At 45.7% G+C, this 22,528-nt stretch overlaps 1 protein-coding gene across 1 annotated transcript; it reads left to right on the top strand.

The window, feature by feature from the left end:
* Positions 1 to 6,398: 6,398 nt before the first annotated feature.
* FIGLA (folliculogenesis specific bHLH transcription factor) lies at positions 6,399 to 18,773 on the top strand. The gene is made up of 5 exons (XM_087823751.1): positions 6,399 to 6,599; positions 9,417 to 9,569; positions 10,987 to 11,211; positions 18,231 to 18,264; positions 18,751 to 18,773. The coding sequence occupies exons 1-5, from the start codon at positions 6,399 to 6,401 to the stop codon at positions 18,771 to 18,773; spliced, it is 636 nt and encodes a 211-aa protein (XP_087679877.1).
* Positions 18,774 to 22,528: the final 3,755 nt, after the last annotated feature.

Below are 22,528 nucleotides of genomic sequence, written 5' to 3'. Positions count from 1 at the left end.
TCCAGCCAACCATGGTCTGTCGTCCAAAGCTAATGGAACAGGGACAAATAAACATGAAGGATTCCCGCCTGCTCACTCCAGGGTCAATTCTCAGGCCAGGGCTGGCCCTTTCTCTCCTCCCATGAGGTTCTGAAAGCTGCAGTTTCCCCAAGAGGGAGTCAGAAAGGCAGAGAAATTAAGCTGTCCATAGACTGAGTGGAGCCATCTGAGGAGACAGAGTGCAGTCCTCGGTTGTCTTGGGGGGAAGTGGTCAGCTTGTCACCCTGGAGGGCCTGCCCCAACCTGTCTCTGCTGTGTAAACCCTGTACAGCTGCCCCTCTTGGTGACCATGGATTGTGTTGGTGGCAGGAGCAGGCTGTGATAGACAGTTGTCACCACATTGGGTGTGTTGTTGGCACCTTGCGGACTCAAACTGATAGAGGCTGGGCTCTGCACACTGTGACTTGGGGGGAGGGGGGCTGACTCTGGCATAGGGGGAGGAAAGCATAGGCTCTTTGTTGTCATGAAATGACCTCCCAGGCCTGGTTTTCTAGGGGCAGGGAACGGTTTCTCATTCCGGAGAGTGACTACATTCTGGAAGATGTCACAGCAATTTGAGGAGAATGACAGTCACTAGTTTAGAGGAAAATGTACTCGTTATAGTCAGCAACTGAGTGTCCTCTACTAACACTTGCTCCCATGTGCTGCACCCAGATTTGGGCCTGCGCCTTGGCCCAATCCCCCCAGTATGCCTGCACCATGCCTACCAGAAAGACCCTCTCCTTTTGTAATGTTCTGACTTACAACGACCACTTATAAGTGGCTCTACCCCTATCTGCTGCTAGCAATTCCTGCAGCTCAGAGCCAATCAACTCCAGGGAGCCCCAACTGTCAGTGAAAGCCCCAGGCCCCAGGGAAAATCACAGAAGAGTAAGGGGGTCTGGGTTGCTCTTGGGGAGGGTGCTTTAGGATAGAAAATGGACCTGCCATCTGGGCCTCAAGAAGGCTTCCTCCTGCTGGACAAGGGCCCATGCAGCAGGGTATTCACAGCACAGATGTGCCCTGTCCTCCCCAAAGCAGCCTGCACCCCACTCCTTCTTAACTCTCCCCTAAGCCCTGTTTTTGTTGAAATCATACCCTTCTTATATCTGACAAACATTTCCCATTCCCAGCTACATCAGCTCCAGGACTGGAATTCCAGGCCCTCCTCGAGGTGGCCCCAAAGAGCCTTTCTTAATATCTCTGCTACCAGGTCATGGGAACTGAGCCCTGTATCTCAGCATCCTCTCAGCAGCGTTGATTTCAGCTTTTGCACTGGTGCTCAGAACATTGCCCTGCATGTGTCCCTTAGGATTTGTCTGTACAACAGCTGAGTTTCTGGATGCTCTGTCTGGTTCATAAGTCATCTCTGCTGCTGTAGCCATCACAGTACAGTGGGAGTTACGTGAGGCAGGAGAGATTAGTGCTTATTGGCCCAGGCTCTGTGGCCAGACTGTCTGGGTCCAATCCCAGCTTTGCCCCTTTCTAGCTGGGAAAACCAGTTACTGGACTTTTGTGTCTCAGTTGTTCTTCTGTGAAAAAATTAGAGTACCTCCCTCTTGAGACTGCTGTGTGGATTAAGAAAGTTCTTGCATTCAACAACTTTAGAATGGTGCATGGCACCCAGATCTCTCTGTAAAGTGTTAGCTAATTGACTCCTCACTAAAATCTCCACTTTACAGATGGCAAGATGAGGCCTAGAGTGTGAATGACTTGCCCAAAGTCCTACAAACCCCTATGCTACAGAAGCTCTTCCCCTTGACCTGGGACTAACCTTGGGGCCCTGTTTAATTCTCAGCTCTTCTGTGAGGCCCGCCAGCCCATGGGGCTCTGAGCTTCCACCTACCCCTGCGTGAGGCTGCCAGGCATCTTTCTGCATCTTGTCAGAGCTCAAGGCTACTGGCTGCTGCTGAAGCATGGCAGCACAAACTGGGAAGGCTTGAGTTGAGGGTCCCTGTGAGGAAATGACGTTTCACCAACTTCCTGGGGTCAAAGCCTGTGGGTCTGTTCTTCTTCTCTACTCTTAGCAAAGAAGCACTTCTGACCCACTGTTAACCCTGCTGGTGACATGGCCAAGATTAACCCCAGCTCCTGCCCAGTGGGGGCCGAGGGGGAAGAGCCTCAAGGCTGAAGTGCAGTGTGAGGCATGAGAAGCTGAGCCTGGAGAGGGAAGTAGGGTCTGTGTATCAAGGGACCAGGTCAACCAGAAGCATGGGGGTGGGCCACTGACCTGGGGAGGGAGGCCACTCAGACCGCAAGGAAAAAGAACTACAGTGGAGGCAGCAGACCTGAGTTCTAGGCTTGGCTCTGCCACTGACCAGCAACGTGACCTTGGCTAGCCACTCAATTTCTCTGGCACCAATTTTTCTCATCTGTACAATGGGAGTCAAGTCTAATTCCCAGGAATATAGTGAGATAAAACAGTACTTACTATGTAATAGATAATATGTAATAATAATAATAATACAAATTTATGTGAATATGAGTAATATTGCCAAGTTAATTTGGATAGGCATTCTGGGCAATGTAGACGTGTTTCTTTGAAGTTTTTGGTACCTTTGTGAAATGTCATTCTTTGCATTCTCTTACTAAAAGTTGCTTTCCAGCAGCTCTTTTTTGTCTTGACTGAGCTAAGGAGATTAAGGGAGTTGTGTCTGAGCCTCAATCTGGTTGGTGTGATGAGGGGCTGCCGAGTGCACCCAGGATGGCAGATGTAGAAGGGGGTGCTCCTCTCAGTGGAGCTTCAGGGCAATGAACAGACAAAGATTGATGCGGTGGAGCTGCTGGGGCATGAGATGGAGCAAGGAGCAATTTCTGTGTCCCAGGGTGGAAGATAATATGGATTGGTTCTCTCAACCCCCATCCTCACTCCCTTACTCCACGAAGCCTTTCTGCATTGCTCCATTTTCCAGAACCCTTTGTACCCAGGTTTCTGGATGCCAATTAAGGTGATTTTATTAGAAACAGTTGTGTGAGCTTGCTAGCGTAGAAGTGAGGCGGAGCACACCTCCCTGTCCTTTTGTCTATTTCTTGTGGACAAGCAGGGAGGTGGGGACTTTCTCCACAGCAGTATTCCAGGGCCCTCCCCAGCTTTGGGGGGTTGAGTGGCAGCTGCAGGAACACTGGCTCCTTGCTCCCTGGTCTGTAGATTTGATGGTGTGTTCTTGAACTCAGAGCTCACCCTATTCCTCCAGTCCTCCCAATGCTTGTGTAAGCACCTAAATCCCTGAACTAAATTCCTTGGCATCTACCTAGTATACCTAGAAGTGTTTCTGACCCTGCTCTGAACTTTGGCTGGGATGAATGGCCTAGGACTTTGTGGCTTTGAGGTTTGATCCCTGCAGGGCACCAGCTCCATTTTTGGAAATGACACCCAGAAGCAATGATGGAGGAGCATGATTTGGAAAGAATCTAAGTCCCTAAGTGACCATGAGCGGCAGAGCTGCGTTGCTGACCTACACCTTTCACAGTTAGAGGAGGGAGAAATATGCTGTTTTGTTCACTAGACCATTGCATTCCTGGGTGACGGCCAGGGATCAGCACTATGTCCCTATCAGGTTAACAACTTAGCTCAGACTGCTCTCCCTTAGAACAGATGGGTCAGTGGAGGAATCTAACAGCCAAGAGCACAAAAAGTTACAGTTGGTGTTAATGGAGGGGAGCAAGTGTGAAAAAAATAAAGCGTGAGGTTCTCACACTGAGTTCCTGATGCACACCAGCTGGTGTACTCAAGGGCTTGGCAATAAAATAGAATAATGTCAATAATGTCCCCTTTGATCCTCAAGGAAAGTTAAGTAAATGGGTAAACTATCTCCATTTTCAGCTTCATTTCCATACATTTGGTTCCTGTTGCCTTCTATCTGCCTCCCAGCAGGTAGCACCAAATGAACATAGAGCAAACAAGTATATTTTAAAATATATTTTAAAAATATATTTTCCTTCTTAAAAATATTTTTAAGCCCTGGCTGGTGTAGCTCAGTGGTTAGAGTGTCAGCCCATGCACCAAAGGGTTCTTGGGTTCGATTCCTGGTCAAGCGTACCTGGGTTGCAGGTTCGACCCCCGGCCCTGGTCAGTGTGCATTCAGGAGGCAACCAATCGATGTGTCTCTCTCACATCAATGTTTCTCTCTCGCTCGCTCTTTCCCCTCCCTTCTACTCTCTCTAAAATCAATGGAAAAAATGTCCTTGGGTGAGGAGATATATATGTACCCATGCTTATTATGAAAAATGCAAGCAATATGGAAGATGGGGTGCACAGACCAGACCTCCCCATTCCCAGGCCCACTGATCAGGGGAACCCCAGCTGAGCATTTGGTGTGTCTTCTCTTTCCCTTGCCCTTGCCTTGGAAGCAGTGCCACAGTGGGAGCTGAGGAGGAGATGGGGTCAAGGAGGTGCCTGGTGTGGCTAGAAGATAGGTTCTATATGAGAACTGAGCAAATAAGTAAATATATTGAGGATAACCAGAGTCAGGTTTCTCACTATTGGAGAGGGGAGTCACAAATAAGGAAAGGAGGAAACTAGGGAGGAACCTGAAGTGTTGGGTAGGAATTGGAGGTATTAGTGTGAACTCATGCTTTTAAAATAAATCTATCCATGTACAGGGAGATAGATATAGCTGTGTGTGTGTGCTTTTGTGTATGTGTATGTATGTATTTTTTGTCTGCAAAGGGACTTAGAAGCAATGATATCCCAAAAGGAATGAATGACCCAGCGTCTGATCTTGTTTTTTTAAATCCTATATTGAACTAAATGAAGAACTGACTGATTCCAAGGCTGGGGCTAGGAAAATTCAAGATGAACTTGGAACATGTTGTATCTTTTTGCTCAAAGAGTGATGGGACCATGTCAACAGGACAGAGGAGCCAGCCTGAAGAGCCTCCCACAGGCCACATCTGGGACAATTTGAGCATTAAAATAAATAATGGTATAAATGAAATACATCCGACCATGCTGATGAATATAAAATGAATAAATAACGGGGAAGAAGGGAAAGCTCTTCCCAACAGCAGGATGCTAACCGTTTGACAGTTATCAGAATGGTGGTTAATTCAGGCGGGAGTCAGTAATGGATGCTAAGGATGTCTCCTCACAAAATATTTATCAACTGAAAGAAAAACTAGCCCGACCGGGCATGGTTCAGCGGTTGAGCGTCAACCTAGGATCCAGGCGATAGGGGTTTGATTCCCGGTCAGGGCACATGCCCAGGTTGAGGGCTCGATCAATGACTCTCTCATCATTGATGTTTCTATCTCTGTCTCTCCCTCTCCTTTCCTCTCTCTGAAATCAATAAAGATATATTTTATAAAAAAGAAAGAAAAATTAGTCTATTTATGGTGACAGAACCTGGCAGACAGCACCTTGACCGGGTGATCAAGGTTAACATCACCAGTGGTGGGACAGGTCAACAGCATATATCCCCTGATGTGATGCACTGAGAAAAGTTGGCATCTTTTCTATGGAGTCCCTGCCAAGAGGGCACAACCTGGGTCTGGACATGAGGAAACATTGCACAGACCCAGGCTGAGGGACATCCTACAGAATGAAGAGCTTCTAGTCTTTGAAACCGTCAAGGTCATTAAGACAGGGCCAGACAGAGAAAATGCTCTAGAAAAGGGATAACAAATGGGAGCAAAGGTGAGAAAAGTTATCAAGTAGAGAATCTAGGTGAAGGAGATAAGAGGCCTCTTTGTTACTGCTCTTGCAGTTTTAAAAATAGGTCTTTATTGATTCCAGAGAGAGGAGGGGAGAGGGAGAGGGAGAGAAACATCAGTGATGAGAGAGAATCATTGATCAGCTGCCTCTTGCACGCCCCACACTGGGGATGGAGCCTGAAACCTGGGCATGGGCCCTGACCGGGAATCCAGCAGTGACCTCCTGGTTCATGGGTGCACGCTCAACCACTGGGCCACACCTGCCCCGCACTCTTGCAACTTTTATTTCAAAATGAATTTTTAAAAAGTTTTGCCTGTATCAATTTTTTCCTGGTAAATGTATATAGGTGTATGCCTTTATCAGAAGCTGAGGTCCCAACCCCTACTGGTTAAATCTGAATTTGGGGGATTGGTATTGATGCAAGTGCATTAAAACAAACAAACAAACAAACAAACAAACAAACAAACAAACAAACAAACAAACAAACCTCCCCAGGTGATTCCAGTGTGCGCCGAATCTGAGAAGCAGTGGGGTCCGGGACCCAGGGTTCGCCACAGCCGGGTGCAGCCTGCTGAAGACAGTTCCCGCGGGCTTCCCGGGGGTGGGGCGGCTCGCAGCGGGCGCGGCGCAGGTGGCCCAGGCCCCGCCCAGGCGGCCTCGCGCGCCGCGTGCGGCCCCAGGTGCCCCCGATGAAAGGCCGGGGCCGCCCTCGCCCGCGGGCGCCGCCATGGACGTCGCGCCCGGCTTCCTGGTCACCCCGCCGGCCGAGGCGCTGGAGGACGTGCTGCGGGAGCAGTTCGGGCCACTGCCCCAGCTGGCCGCCATCTGCCGGCTCAAGCGGCTGCCCTCGGGCGGCTACTCGTCCACCGAGGACCTCCAGCTGGTGCTGGAGCGGCGGCGGGTGGCCAACGCCAAGGAGCGCGAGCGGGTGAGCGCCCTGCCCCGCGCGAGTCCCGCAGGCCACCCGGGCTCGGCCGCCCCACGGCCCCGCACTCCCCGCCCCCGTCTGCCCCGCTCCCCGCCGCCCAGCTCCGGACACCTGGTCAGGCCCCCTGCACCCGCTCGCCGCCCACCCGCGGGGCCCCGAGGTGACTTCGGCCTCCTGAGGGCGGCTCGTGTCCTCGCCTGGGAGGCGACCGTGGCCTTGTCCGCCGCTCCTTCGCCGCCCCGGGGACGGGCGCCTCCCGGGCCAGCCCACCTGGACTGCAGGGGACCCGCCTGGGGGGGGGGGGAAGGGAGCCCCTGCCAACTTCAGAAACGGCTCCGCTTGGCAGGTGCTTTTAAAAAGCCTCGAGCACGGGAGCTGCGCTTAAATCTCCCCACCCAGGGAGCTGCGCTGGTGGGTGCTCGGGGCGCGCAGGGCTCTGAGCACCCCTTTTCCCTGGCATCTGCGTCTCTGTCTCCAAGCATAAATGGGGTGAGTGGGGCAAATGGAAGTTACTCTTTACTTTAAACAAAGAAACAGAAACCCCCACGACGCCCCGGTGTGCACTCAGACTCCCAGTGGACCCCCTGCAAGGGAGAGAAAGCTCCCCTTTCCCAGTCTGACGGGGTTCGCGCTAAATCACCCACCGGAACGGTCCTGGGGGCCGTCGTGGAGCGGCATCTACTGGTAGCTTTTGGTATTTCTAACTAGACTCGGCCCCAAACTTGTCAGATCTGGTCTCCTTCGGTCCCTCTGCTATTTGTGGGTTGGGGTGCAGAAGAGGAGGGTCCCAGAGAGGGGAGGGTGAGTGGTGGGAGAGACGGGGCGCATGTTTAGGCTGGGATTTGAGGAAGTTCTGCTGGGGCCTGTTCGTGCACACCCAGCCCCCTTAGAAATGTAGCCCCTCTGAATCATCCAGGAGCTTTGTCTGGGAAAGGATGTGCAGAGAAAGCACCAAGGAAGAGTAGAAGGCCTAAGGGAAACTTGGGGAAATTGCCAGAGTGGAGAAGCATGGTTTTGCCAGGCACTAGACTTCATGAAAATAACCCTGTGATCTGCTGTGATGATGCGGCCCTTGAACAATATTCTGACCCATTATTTTGCGGTTTGTGGGGGCCTTCCCACCAGGAAGGAATCACTTTCTGCAGAGATTTGGTCCTGGTGTTATCCACTATTTTAAAACTAATGACCTTTATTCTTTATAATGATACAATTAATACACCTGGAAAATACAGAGATGACTAAATAGGGAACAGAAATACCCATAATACAAACATAATGACTATGAACTATCATTCCTGTGTTTATATGTGCCCAGTCTTTTTTTCTAGTTATGTGTGTCTGTATATACATATAACTTTACAAAATTATGATCATCTAGTACACATCTTTGTATTTTTTCACTTAACATTATCAAAAGGATTTCCTCATATTCCTAAGCATTCTTTCAAAGAGCATCTTTTGACTGCATAGACTGACCTAGAAACGGACCATAACTTATCCAGTCTCCTGTTGTGAGGCGTGTATACTTTTTGCAGTGTCTTACTGGTACATAAACCTATGTGCACGTCTGATCATTGCTTTAGAACAAAATGCTAGATGTGGAATTACTGGGACATATACAGTCTCAACTTTTGATACAAGTTGCCCAATTGTTTTCTAGAAAAGTTACCAATTTTTATTCCCTTTTACAAGACATAGGACCATTTCCTTTTCCATCTTCAACCCTGGGTATGACGAACAAAACAAAACAAAAATGTTACCAACTCAGTACATGAAAAATAGAACCTAATTTCTGTTCAGTATTTTCATGTTTCCTGGTATTCTGCTGTGGATGTGCTCACTATGTCCGTAGTTCACTTTGATGAGGGGTGGGAGAGGCTCACTACGTGAGTACACTGGCTTTATGGTGTAGTGGGAGCCAGGTCTTTCAGGGCCCGTGTCCCCTAGGGGTGATCATCAGAGTTTTGGGCTTTGGAGCTGAGGGATTAGACCCTGGAGATAAAAAAAAAAAAAAGAAGAAGAAGAGGCATCTCATTCTACCTTTCAAGTCTTACCAACATGCAGACTCTCTGGACTGTAACACTCTAAATTATCAACTCAGCTGGGCAAAAAGTTGAAGAGTTATAACAAAAAAGCTACAAGGTGGGTATTTTTCACTGTGCATTTAAACAAACCAAGGCTTGGTGATATGAAGTATCCAAATACTCTTATAAAGCTAAATGGTAGAGCTGGGCTCTGATGGTAGAGCTGCTGTTGTACTGACTCAAAGTTTTTAGCCACTTGCCCTACTGCCTCCACATTTTAGTGCAGTGGGTGTGTTTCCAGAGGAAGAAGAGGAGATCAAGTGAACATAGACACCCCTTCCAGCCTGTCCACCCACAGTGCCGAGTTTACATCCCGCCCCCTCCCTTGCCAGGGACTGCTGCTGGTGGAGTGGTGACTCTTTGGCATGTGCCTGCTTAGATTACCCACCCAGACGAGAGCGGTGGAAGTAAGCCTTCAAAACCCCCAGCAGCCAGCGTGGCTCAGCAGTTGAGCATCGGCCTATGATCCAGGAGATCAAGGTTCGATTCCCAGTCAGGGCACATGCCAGGGTTGTTGGACTGATCCCCAGTAGGGGTCATGCAGGAGACAGCTGATCAATGACCCTCTCTTATCATTGATGTTTCTATCTCTCTCCCTCTCCCTTCCTCTCTCTGAAATCAATAAAGACATATTTAAAAAACAAACAAACAAACGAAAACCCCTTTTGTGGTTTGCGGAGATGTGTGTACAAATTAGCTTCTCTGAGTCTCACTGTGCCTTTTTATTTTCCAGATAAAGAATCTCAACCGTGGTTTTGCCAAACTGAAGGCATTGGTGCCATTTCTTCCTCAAAGCAGGAAGCCTAGCAAAGTTGATATTCTTAAAGGTGCAACTGAATACATACAAGTTCTCAATGATGTTTTGGAAAGAGCCAAAGACTCTGAGGTAAAGGTTTAGGAAATTAGAGCAATGCTATCTATTGTTTATATTGCCCTTTGTATGTGCCAGGCAACTTATGTATATGTTCCAGTTAGTTTGTAACAATCCTCTGAGTTATTTATGGTCCTCATTTTACAGAGGAAGAAAACAAAATACAGTTATAAGTCCACATGGTTCAGAAATGCCCGGAGTGGGGATTGAGTCCAGGTCTGTGTGAGATTTGAAGCCAAGTCCCTAACCATCTATGTACTTACCTCCTGTCACTATCCAGTGCCCTGAGCTCCTAACTGCTGAATTTTTAATAGGACCTTGACAGCTGGGTCCATAAACCCACACTATGGTGGTGGCTTCTCTTCAGCAAGAAAAACATCAGATAGGACACAAAGGAAGAGGCATTTCTGTCCCCAAGGGGTCTCCCTTGGGAGAGACCCTCCCTAAGGGACAACCCTGCTGGAGAGCATAGCAGTAGTGTGGTGATGCCAATCAAATGAGCCTTCTTTGCAAACTGTGAAGCACCAGAGCACCACCACTGTTATCAAGCTGCACAGCTCAGAAGTGTCCATTGGGCAGTGGAAGGTATGGATTGGTTTTATGGGCTCAGTCCATGGAGAGGCAAACCTTGAAGGCCTGAGAATGGGTTAGTCATCAGAGGAGATAAACTTCGAAGATAGGAAAGGCCTTAGAAATGAGCCCTAAGTGACATCATCGACAGGAGGAAGGAGGAGCCATCAGAGAGAAGGTGGCAAGAGGTAGTAGAGAAGCAAGATGGGTTCTAAGGTCAGAGATGGAGAAATCTTGAAAATCTGAGGGGTGGGAGAAGGTAGACGCCAGGAAAGGCAACCAGGCCCAGCATTTGAAATGTGAAACTGGAATGGACTAGGAGTCAGCTGGTAGGGAGTTGAAGGTGTGTTGTTGCTAACACTCTGGAGTCTAAGCAGAGGGAAGAGCCAACCTGAAAGTCCATTCAGCCTGCAAGTCTGAGACCTTTTCAGGGTGGGTTTTTTCTTGCCCACTAGTTCTAGTTAGGCAGTGACTGGGAGGATACATTCTGCAGTGGTGGGAATGGATTGTCCTATTGGCCAAATTGGATGGTTGGGTTTAGCATGGTCACAGTGTTTGCAAATGTGCAGGTCGCTGCCTTAGTTTTTTTCTTGCATGTTTATTGTGTAACAGAAGTACTCTGTTTTGTGCTGTGTTCATTAAAATACAGGATCTGTTCTGTGTTGCTATAGTATTTTTAATCTACAACATTTTAAAGTTATAGATGAACAAAAAACAGTCTATTGAGGAGTGATCTTTCTCTCCATGACTTAAGCATTGCCCTTATCACTTAAATGAAATTTTGTCCATTAAGACTTGGAAATATATTGATTTAAATCTTCAAAATCTGTCATACTGTTTGACAACTAAATATGGTTTCTAGAAACAATACCCACATCATCAGAACTATATCAATAATACTTCTGAGCCACATATATCCATGGCTAAAGGGCTATTAAGAAACAACACCCAACATGCTAGCTGTGCTGTGGGCTTGAAGAATGAGGCGGCAGGGCCCTGGGCAGGTGGTGGCAGTAGTGAGGCGACATACGCTTGTTGCCAGAGCGTGATGTCTACAACTGAAGTTATCTCCCCAACCAGGAGTCTGGTAAAGTGTTTCTTAAGTTGTAATATAGATGTAAAAAAAAACTCTAAATGCTTCCCTTGAGGTGTGTGGTGTTTTCCATGCTGAACCATGATTGAAACAAGATTATTTTGTCAAAGCACCTAGGTGGGAAGTAGAATTTGCCAGTTTGGAAGGTCTATTATTATGTCCCCAAATTAACTGGTAAGCAGCCCAAATGGAAGGCAGCTCCTCCAGAATCACTTATAATAGAACTAAGCTTATTTTTTAAAAAAATATATCTTTATTGATTTCAGAGAGAGGAAAGGAGAGGGAGAGAGAGAGGTAGAAACATCAATGATGAGAGAGTCATTGATCGAGCCCACAACCGGGCCATGTGCCCTGACAGGGAATCGAACCCCGATCGCCTGGATCCTAGGTCAACGCTCAACCGCTGAGCCACGCCCGGCTGGGCTAAGCTTATTTTTTATGACCCTAAATAGTACATCAAAAGATTTTTCTGGATTCTGAGGTCTCTAGAAAAAGAAATAAGTACTAGATTGCCATACATAAAGTTGCATTGTGATAGCATATACAAACATGCACATAACATTCACACACACACTTACTTGCATGTGCACACACACAACTTTTTAAAAAATTGGCCTTGTTATTAGGTAGCATTTTCTAAGCAATAAAGTAGTTTATTGTAACAGCTCTTATTACTCTGCCAAGCTAACAAAGTCACTCGAAACAGCAGCCTGCTTCTGTAAGTCTAGAAAGTGGAATTCTGGCCCTTGCTGTGTCTCAGTGTTACACAAACAAGACCCCCTGCTCCATACTACAACATGATTGCTATTGAAATAAGAAAGGCTTGGCGGAATGTGGAACTAAAAGTACTGTAACAAGCAAGTTGCTAAATCTGATGTAAGAGACAATGGGGACTGTGGAGTCAAATAGTTGGCAGTGTGAGGCAGTTTCAAATAGTAGTTGAGTGCAGACTTTGGAGACAATGCTGAGGTTCAAACCCTGGTTCTACCACTTGCTAGCTGTGTGACTTTGGATGAGCTACTGCATCTGAATCTCTCCTGTCCTCAGTTTCCTCATCTGTAGAATGGGAATGATAATCCCATTGCACGTAAGATAACTGTGAGGTTCACATGGCATCATGTCAGTAAAGTGTCTCCACAGTACCCAACATGTCATTGTTGAGTTGGACATACATTATTGAGCCTGCTTGACTCACCACGAGCAATCAGTATTGATTGGTGAGCAATCAACAGTGAGCCACAGGCACTTTAGCTCTGTCTATAGCAAGTGTTCTGGGTTTTCTCATTTGACTCTCACCAATGCTCCACTCTGGTTTAAGGTCTTATAGGCTTCCTGCTAACTGGCTGACCTTGGTTCCCATTTCTGATTTGATTACTCATTTCTAAGGATTCCATTTGTGCACATGCTCTATCTAGATTTTCAAATTCTGAGCCATTCGAGATATAAACCTTCCCTTGCCAGTTAACCCTTAGGAGACAGAATTTCTGTTGCTACTACATGAGCTGAGAGGAAATGACTGAGAACAAAAGAAAAGAGTGCAGATGTGACCTGAACTGAAACTTGAACCTGGCTATCTAAGTTAACAATAGTAATGCTTCCACAAATGTAAGTTTTAATATGTACTAGATATTAAAGCAAGAATCTTACTTGCGTTTAATCCCCACTGATCCTTACCAGGTAGGCATCACCATGTCATTCTCACGGTGAGCTCCCTGGCTGTTTGTTCCTGCCAGTCCTGTTGGGCCTTGTAGCAGAACAAGCCTATGTTGGCAACACCAGCAGCAAAGATGTATAGGAGATCCATATTTTCCAAGGATAAGTCATCCTGGATATTGAACATTTATAGTAAATCAATTTAGTAGGAAATCATTTTTAGTAGGAAACAAAAGATTTGATTGGAAATTTCTTTCAAAAAGGGAATGAGACACTTAATTTTTAGTCTTTTAGCTAACCAAGTTTAAGTTGTTAGTTGGAAGAGTGTGCTAATTCTTTGAATGAGCAAAGAATTAACCAATAAACTTGAGATTATTTTATATATGCATATAACTTCTGTCAAGTGTGGCTTCTAAGGCCTGAATGTAGAGTGTCATTTTTTTTTTTGTGATAGTGTTCTAATATTTCATCAATTTTGTCAAGGCTTTCTCATTCTTTGATGTTCAAATCATTTTAAAAATAAAAACACTTATTCTGAAACAATAATCCACTTATAGAAAGGTTGCAAGTATGGTTCAAAGAATTTTTTTCCTGACCCATTTGAGAGTAAGCTGCGAATGTGAAGTTCCATTTACCCTTCTTCTTGTCCTCAGAGAGGACCTGAGGAGTAGACTCCTGATGCCGGCAGAGATGGTCATACTTGGGGATGGGGTCAGAACAGGCTGTGCCAGATCAGCAACATTCCCAAGAGGCAAAATCCCAAACGAAGTACATAAGAATCTGCTGATGGCAGGGATGGAGATTAACTTCTTGGGTGAGGGTAGGTTCACTTGGGGACTGAATCAGCAAGTATGTGCGTGGATGGAGGGGGCCGTGGGCCATGTGAAGCCACCGCATCTGGCCTTGGTGGGGATAGAGATTAAGGTCAAGGCTCAAGCAAGTTTCATTTAGAATTAGATTTCCAGGTGTAAGATTTTGCTGTTTTGGAGTGGGCATTGCTGGGTGGCAAGATGTTCAATAAACTACCATTGTTTACTCCTATTTGTCACCCATGGCTGTGTCTTGGGCATTTCACATCACACCAAAGCTCTGAATTTTGTTCAGAGTTGCCTGTGATCCTGTGGAGGCTGTGTCCCTGGACAAAGACCACCCTCTGGTGGAGTGAAATGCCAATTGTGCTGGGTCAGAGGGGCTCTGGAAAGAGAGATGTAGATGAGCATACTGTCTATTATGAGGCCCAGATGTGTCGCCACCAGACACTTCTAAATGTTGGCCTGTTCTGGCAGCAGTTCTGGGAAAGAGCGGCTGAGAGAAGGAAGCCTGTGTGGGTGGTAGATTTCTGCTGCCTCCTCTGCAGGCTGTGGTAATCTCTGTGTGAAATTAATCACTGGGAACATTTCTTCTAATGGCATTTTAAGCTCTGAAATGAGATGGTCTGGCTAGTTGGGGTGAATTTATAAGCACCCAGGGGAAGCCCAGAAGCATCTATATTCTGTCTTCCCTCTCACATTTCCCCCAGGTCGTGGCGATGTGTTTTAGCAGAAGTCCTTCCACAGCAGTGGGGTAGGTCTAGGCTTTCCCTTGGGAAGCTCTTTTGTCTGCCACAGTGCTCACAGGTAGCCCAGGGGCCATATTCTGATAAGTTTAGACAGTAAAGTGTTTTAAAAAGCTGAACTTCCCTTTTGATGGGGAGAGTGTTCTCTGGTTTGTTGATTCCTACCACCCCTTATTACCTCACTAGCTTAGGCATTTAACTTTGCAGCCCTGGACCAAGGGCATTGAGGCTCAGAGGGAAGGCTGTGCCAGTGGTTGCATTTGGCTCTGGGGTGTTATTGTGTCTTCTGGACTTTGGGGGTTTAGGGTTTGGTGCCATGATGATACAGATGCTGGCCATTCTCTGTGGGACATTGGAAGGGTAAGATATGGGACATGCAGGATGGGATCCATCTCACTCTGGAGTGATGCCACCTCTGACGGAGGACACCCCAGGTTGCAGCTACTCAGGAAAAGATGCAGCCAGCACCCAAGGAAGACTCTTAAGGCCAAATCTGATTAAGATAAAAAACAATGTTAGAGGAAAGACAAATTTCTATTTCTTTGTGAAAATAAGAGGGAGTTCTTTTGTTGGAGCTCAAATTTTCTATGGGGACAAAAGGTTGAGTTAATCATAGAAGTGGGTTTTGGTGTGTTGTGTGTGCATGCTTGTGTATGTGCGTGAATTTTGGTGTGTTTGGCAAGATCTCTACCTGGTTTGTGTTCCTAATCCTGTCAGTGAGCATAATTTGAGAAAGCCAATAGTTTCTTTTCTATTTCTCTGACATATAATGGGCCTGGTGGTTAAATTAATTAAAGTCCTCACCTATTCTAATGGACTTCTTGAAGGAATATTTTTGAGTTTTATAAAAGGTTCCACGTGTATATAGAGGAGAATGGCAAGAATTGGAGGAAAGTTTCCCTCAAAAGTAGAGGCAGGACTTCTCTGATGTGCTGCTGACCTTCTTTGGAAGACGACGCTTTGGGTTAGCAGAAAATCAAATGCTAGGACCACCTGAGCTAGCACCTGAGAGAGATCAGTGTGTTCTTCGAACCTCCACCACCCACTTTTCCCCTTTATTCTAATTCCAGGTTATCCAAAACAGATCAGGGATAGAATGGGCTCCAAATACACAGTATTAAAGGTAGTTCTTCTAGTGGAAGGGTAAAGAGATTTAAACACAACTCAATTATTTTTAGGAGCTCTTCTGGTCTTTGTTGATCACTTTCTTCCTTTTTGGAAGATCTTTCCTTCCAGGAATGTGTCCTTCCAACAACTCTGTTGTGGAAGATGAGCCTGGTGCACCTGCTTCCTTGGAGGTGCTCCAAGATGAGAGGAACCAAGTTCCCCTGCAATTTGGACCAGGTCCCCAAGGGAAGAGACAGACTACATGGGGCTTGGTGGTCAAAGCCCTGCTTATTATAAAGGAGCTTAATTTGCTGGAAGATTATCTGAATGGCTCTTCCTCCAGACATGAGATGGCGGGTGAGGCTATGGCTACAAGGCTGTGTACTGCTCTCTGGGTCCTGGCTGGGCTTTCACACACTGAAGCAAGATTGACAATTATGAGCACAATTTAGATGGGAAGAAATGTAACTTTACTTTCTAAAATGTACTACGCTTATTCTTGAGAACCCAGTAAGACTGTTATGACTCGGGTGATGGAAAAACTCTTTATCTTATCCCATTAAGGTCCGTCGTCTTTGAGTAAATACAGAATCAATTCAATGTTAAGAATTGCTATGGAGGCTCTTTGCTTCTTAAGCGATCTCCCCCTCCCCTATTCCTCCTCCTCTGGGTACAGTGAGGATTGTACCTTTGCACCATAGAGGCTGGATAAAAGCGGCCGTGTGTTTTCTTTCCTTTGATCCCAGCTAGTCCTCTGGCCCCTAGTCTTGGGTACTGTTGAGCCGACATCTGCTGTGAGTGTCGATGGCCCACCACTGTGATTCTCTTCTCTAGACCAGACTTGCCGGACCTTCTGCATTCAGAACCCAGGCCTCTTCTGCCTCCCTGGCTTTACCACTTTCAAATGGACTATGAGGCTGCCCTCAGGCCCATGAACCCGGTGATGTCCCTCAGCCATGTGGTCACTAAACAACTCTGAGGGGTTACATCCTGAAAAGTGGGCACAAATCTTTGCTTTCTACAGATTCTACTTTAAATTTCTTGGGTTCTATTACCTTTTATAACTCTTCCTCATTCCTGGTCAAGGCCCAGGATGTCACGGTTCAGGGGCCTTTCCCAGGGATCAGGCAGCTTCTACACAGTAGCTTCATCCCTTCTGAATAACTATGACCTGCTGTTTCGACCTGCATCTCATTTCTAGTTGTAGGAAATCTTCACATCATATCTTGCCTCTTCCCTGCTCTGTGGCTACCTGATGAGTGGCCATCTAAGCTCTGGCCCACCATAACCCAGACGTTTATTCTCCCTTTCAACAAAGTCAGCTCCTTCCAAATGAGAGTCTTGCTTTCCAGACTCTTGTTAATCTGGGAACTGAATTCTAAAGCTGAGTGAGTGAAGACTTCTGGTGGGTATCTCTCTATCGCTGTTCCCCATCCCAACCTCCAAGCCTTGACTCAGTGGATGGAGGGAAACGTACATCGGATAATATGTAAAATCATCCAGCTACACAACCAACAACAGGAGTGCACCTGCCTTATTAGAGGAGTTGAGCAGCAAGCTAGGTTTCCATTCCTCAGACCATGCTCTCCTTGGTCCTTTAACTCCTTGACTTAGATGAGGCCAACAGGCATTTTTTTCAATGCATTGTGAGAATATTACAATGCAATATTAATAAACTTTAAGTTTTCATATTCTGATACTTAAGAGTTACCTGGAAAATTCCAGGAAGGTAATATTTAAGACAAAAAGAAACTAAGACAATCTATAACATACTAGACTGTAGGCTGATAAGATTAAATTATCCTTTAACCCTTCTGGTAAATACAATAAACAAATCTCATAGGTTTAAAACATTCTAGATATGTAAAAACTTTTTTAAAAACTTTAAAAAGAAAATGTCTAAAGATAAATTTCAACTCAAGAAAAGAAAGCTTGATCACATATAACCAAAAGGCTTGATCAAAGTCAGGAAAAAAACAGTTATTGATACTTACATTGTGCCAGGCACTGTTCCTGGCCAATTGTGCCTATTAACCTATTAGTTTTTGTAATCAACTTGTGATGTACAGACAATTATATCCATTTTACATGTCAGGAAACTAAGGGAAGGAAGTTTAAGTAATTTGCCCAACATTCATTGAGTCAATGGGATGTGCGCAATACTGTTAAATTCTTTAACTGCCTTTCATTCTAACAAAACTCACCCTGGAAATGTGAATGAGAGTGGGCTCAAAAATAGATTAAAAACTTTAACCTAAATTAAAGCGTTTGGTATTTTATTATCCACAGTGATACACATCTGGGTTCTAATATACAAACTGACCATAATTTGAGTGACTTTATTTTTTAGTCATGCATTTGTTTTTTTCAAGTCAAGATTTCAGAAAATTGAGAAGGCACAGCATGATCTTAGTAACACCACTGATGGAAATATTGTAAAATGCTTTCAGATATGTCTCCTATACGGCTGAATTAAGACATTCTCACAGGGCAGATAACATCGTGCGTCCTGCTTTTCCTTATTCTATCATTGGCAAGTTAAGAGGTTAACATACAGTCTTTATTATATAAAGTTTTAATTGCTCATTAAATGGGACAGTTTTCTAATTGTCAGACATTTAAGTTGCTTTCAGGTTTTTGTTCTCATAAACATGACAAATAACCTGATGTGTTTCGTTCTTTCTGTATTTTTTTTAAGGATAGATTTCCAGAAGTAGAACTCCTGAGCCACGGTAGGTACGACCTATGACTTGATGCATGGTGCTAACTTATAATACTGTCAGCTATATGAGAGTGCTGAGTTCATCATGTCCTTGCCAAGAGTGGAATCTATTAAAATGATAGAATTTTAGCCCAGGTGGTGTGGCTCAGCTGTTGAGCATTGACCTATGATCCTGGAGATCAAGGTTCGATTCCTGGTCAGGGCACATGCCAGGGTTGCAGGCTCAATCCCCAGCAGGGGGTGCAGGAGGCAGCTGATCAATGACTCTCTCATCATTGATGTTTCTATCTCTCTCTCTCCCTCCCCCTTCCTCTCTCTGAAATCAATAAAGATATATTTAAAAAAAAAAAGATAGAATTTTAATGGGTAAAAATGGTGTATTTAAATTCAAACATCTTTGATTACTAATGAAATGAACAACTTTTTAGATATTTCTTTTGTGAACTGTCTCTTCTTATTTTTAGCCATTTACAATAAACTCTCTTTTGTGTTTCAGGTTCCCCCAAGTATGAAAAGTGAAAAAGCTGGTCCAGGCCTATGTTCTGCAGACAAATAAATGCAGTTTTTAAGGTTTGGGAGTCTAAAATTTTGTGTGTGTGATCATTCAAAGTTTACAATTACCCTTTAAATGGCCTTGCTTGTTACAAACCTACTCAGCTCTATTTTCTCCTTAATTTCATGCTCTGAAGAAATAGGCTTCAGGGCCTTCAGCTTTCACTCTTATTCCTCAGTCGCCCAGGAGGTGTCTGTCCTCACCCTCTCGGGTCCTATACCTAATGTCTTTCATCCCATCTGTTTCCATCACTTGAGGAGTAAGTGACTGTTACCCTTCCTGGGGAAATTAACCTTTAAGAGGAATACAAATTAAGCTTGAAGCATGTGGAGTTGTAACTATTAGCCAACGGGAGTGAGCCTTGTCAGGGTTATCTCAAAACCTAGTTAAGGCCACAGGAAACCTTTGTGCAAGTTAGACACTCAAGCACCTTGAGCATAGAGACAGTCTTTGTCTTTACAACACTTGCTCAAAGAGACATAGCACTTAATATATTCTGGGCTCTATCCCCCATATTTTACCCATGTCAGCTTTTTTCATGACTGTCCTAATAGGTGGCCACGATTATCCCTGTTTTACCGATGGGGGAAAGGAGGTACAAGTCATATACTAGTCAGCTTGGGCTGCCATAAAAAATACCATGGCCTGGGTGGCTTACACAACAGAAGTTTATTTCTTGAAGTTCTGGAGACTGGGAAAGCTAAGATCAAGGACTGGAAGGTTTGGTTTCTGGTGAGGATGCTTTTCCTGGGTTGCAGATCGCTGCCTTCTTTCTGTGGCCTCACATGATGGAGAGCTAGTGGGAGTGAGCAAGCTCTGGTCTCTCTTCCTCTAATAAGGACACTGATTCTATTGGATTAAGGTCCCTCCCTTATAACCTCATTTAACCTCAAGGTTTCCAAATAGTCACATTGAGGGTTAGGGCTTCAATGTATGAATTTTGGGGGGACACTTCAGTCCATAGCATTCTGTCCCTGACTTCCCCAAATTCATGTCCTTACCACATGCAAAATACATTCATTCCATCTCATCAGCCTAGAAGTCAACTCATTCCAGTCAACTCTAAAGCCTGAGGTCCAAAGTCTCATCTAAGTGTCTAATCACTGTGGTATGACTCTGGGTATGATTTATCTGGAGGCAAAATTCCTCTCCAGCTGTTACCCTGTGAAACCAGACAAGCTATGTGCTTCCAAAATACAGTGGTAAATAGGCATAGGATAGACATTCCCATTCCAAAGGAGCCCTGGGTTGGCAGTGTCACCCCTCCCCCTGCCAACACACACACACTCTTCTCTGCAGTGGTGGCCCTGCCCTTTGAAACCGGGAGGAAACAGATTTGCCTCCTGAGCTTGTGGTCAGAGCAGCAGCAGCAGCCCTGATGATCTCTGAATTGCCTTTGGGGTCATTCTCTTTCCTTGCATGTTTACAACCAGACAGCTCTATGGTCTGCTTCTGTAGAATCCAGGAAGTTCAACACCTGCCTTCATTCTGTCCTGTTTTCCCTGTCACCGTTAGTTCAGATTGGCAGTCTTTGCTGGTATAATCCCATCTCTATTCCTGGTCTCTTCTGAGATGGCTGACTAAGTCTAGGAGTTGTACCCATGACCTCTTTATCAAATGGTGTCTAGCTATACCCTTAGTGCTCTCTTCAGAACGAGCTTTCTTACTTTCTGCAATATAGGTAGGCTGAGAATTTCCCAAATCTCCAAGTTTTGGTTCTTTCTTTCCTCTTGCATTTTATTATAAGCACTAAGAAGAACCCAAGTTGTACCTTCAACATTTTGCTTAGAAATCTCCTCTGCTAAATATCTAGTTTCATTCCTTGCAAGTTCTACCTTCTACAAAACACTTAGAACACAATTTAGCGAAGGTCTTTGCCACTTTATAATAAGGGTTGCCTTTCCTCTGGAGTCTGGGGCTTCTCCACCAACTGCATGTGTGGACTTACTGCCCTGCATGGTTCTTCCCCCATGTGGTTGGAGTTACAGTTGCTGGTTGTCTCATTTTAATCAGTAATAAGACTGTAAGTACTTTCATTTGGTGTTCTATTTTGTCTGCACAACAGCCTGGGTGGTGGGAGACTCGTAGTTTCTAGGGCTGTCATCACAAAGTACCATAGACTAGGTGGCTTGAACAACAGAAATGTACCTGAGATGGAGAGATCAAGGTGTCAGCAGGGTTGGTTTCTTCTGACGCCTCTCTCCTTGGCTGTAGATGGCCGTCTTCTCCCTGTATCTTTATGTGGTCTTCCCTCTGTGCCAGTCTGTGTTCATGTTTCCTCTTCTTATATAAGGACACCCATTTTACTGGATTAGGGCCCACTCATATGACCTTTTTTATTTTCAAAGCTTTTTTTTTTTTAAATCCTCACCCGAGGATATTTTTCCATTGATTTCTAGAGAGAGAGGAAGGGAGAGAGGAGGTAGGGGGAGAGAGAGAGACATTGATGTGAGAGAGAGACATGGATTGGTTGCCTCCCACATGTGCCTGGGCAGGGACCAGGAACCTGCAACCGAGGTACATACCCTCAACTGGGACTTGAACCCTCGACCCTTCGGTCCTTGAGCCGAAGGTCTAACCACTGGGCCAAACTGGCTAGGGCATGACCTTAATTTTAAAATTCCTTAATTATCTCATTAATTATCTCTTTGAAGACCCTATCTCCAAATAAAGTCATATCCTGAGGTACTAGGGGTTAGGACTTTAAAGATTTTGGGGGAACACAATTTAGCCCATAACAGAGAGTAAGCACTGTTGCCCTCACTTTACAGCTGGGAAGTGAGGCCTTGGGGTCAGGGTCTTTTTTGAGGCCACATAGTCAGTGGAATGGAGACTACAGCCCCAGGCCTTGGACCCCCAGTTCTCTTTCTATAGCAAGCTTTGGCTACAGGATTGGCTGAACCTCCACTTGTTGGGAGAGTGGGGTCTTCAGGAGATCTAGGCTTAGAATTTATCATTGGTCTTGGTCTGAAAGCACTTTCTCCCCCCCCCCCCCCCCATCTCCTGTCTTAAGTTGGATTCCCCTGAAAGTAGGCCATGATTTGTAGTTTACTCAAGGAAAGGAAACACCAACAGGGGAGTGGGAGAGCAATGCTGGGAAGGAAGCAGCCTATGAAAGATGCATGACTGAGCAGGTTACTGCAGTGGGCAGCTGGGGCTCAGTCCTGCTGAGGCTCTCTGGGAGACCGTGTACAACATGCCACAGAGGTGTCCTCCCAACACCTAGGTTGAGGGAACAGGGCTGTTTATCCACTAATTTCTGATGGTCAGTGGTTGAGAGCTGCACCCCTGGAGTGTCAGTTCCGCCAGCGCCTCCAGCACACCCTGGGGAAGGCCGCTGATAAGTATGCCTGGGCCTGGAGAGTGCAAAGGCATGCTATTAGTTATCTACTGCTGTGTAACATTACCACGGACTTAGCAACTTAAAACAACACATTATCTCACTGAAGTTGAGCCTGAGCATGGCTTGGTTGGGTCCTCTGCTTCAAGGTCTGTCTCAAGGCAGAAATCAAGGTGGCAGTCTGGGCTGGGGTCTGAGCTGAAAATTTGGCTGGGGAAGGATCTGGCCAGATGTCACCCTCAGTTCCTTGACACATAGGTTTTCCTAACATGGTTATTTGCTTAATCAAAGCATTCAAGCCTAGAAAACAATCAGAGAGTCAGCCAGCAAGATGAAGAATCTTATGTAACACAATCACAGAAGTGACATCCCATCCCCTTT

Source organism: Miniopterus natalensis, chromosome 13, assembly GCF_054644295.1.
Source record: "Miniopterus natalensis isolate mMinNat1 chromosome 13, mMinNat1.hap1, whole genome shotgun sequence".
Classification (NCBI taxonomy): Eukaryota; Metazoa; Chordata; class Mammalia; order Chiroptera; family Miniopteridae; genus Miniopterus; species Miniopterus natalensis.
The sequence above is the reverse complement of the archived record's forward strand: the minus strand, read 5'-3'. Positions and strand labels throughout refer to the sequence as shown.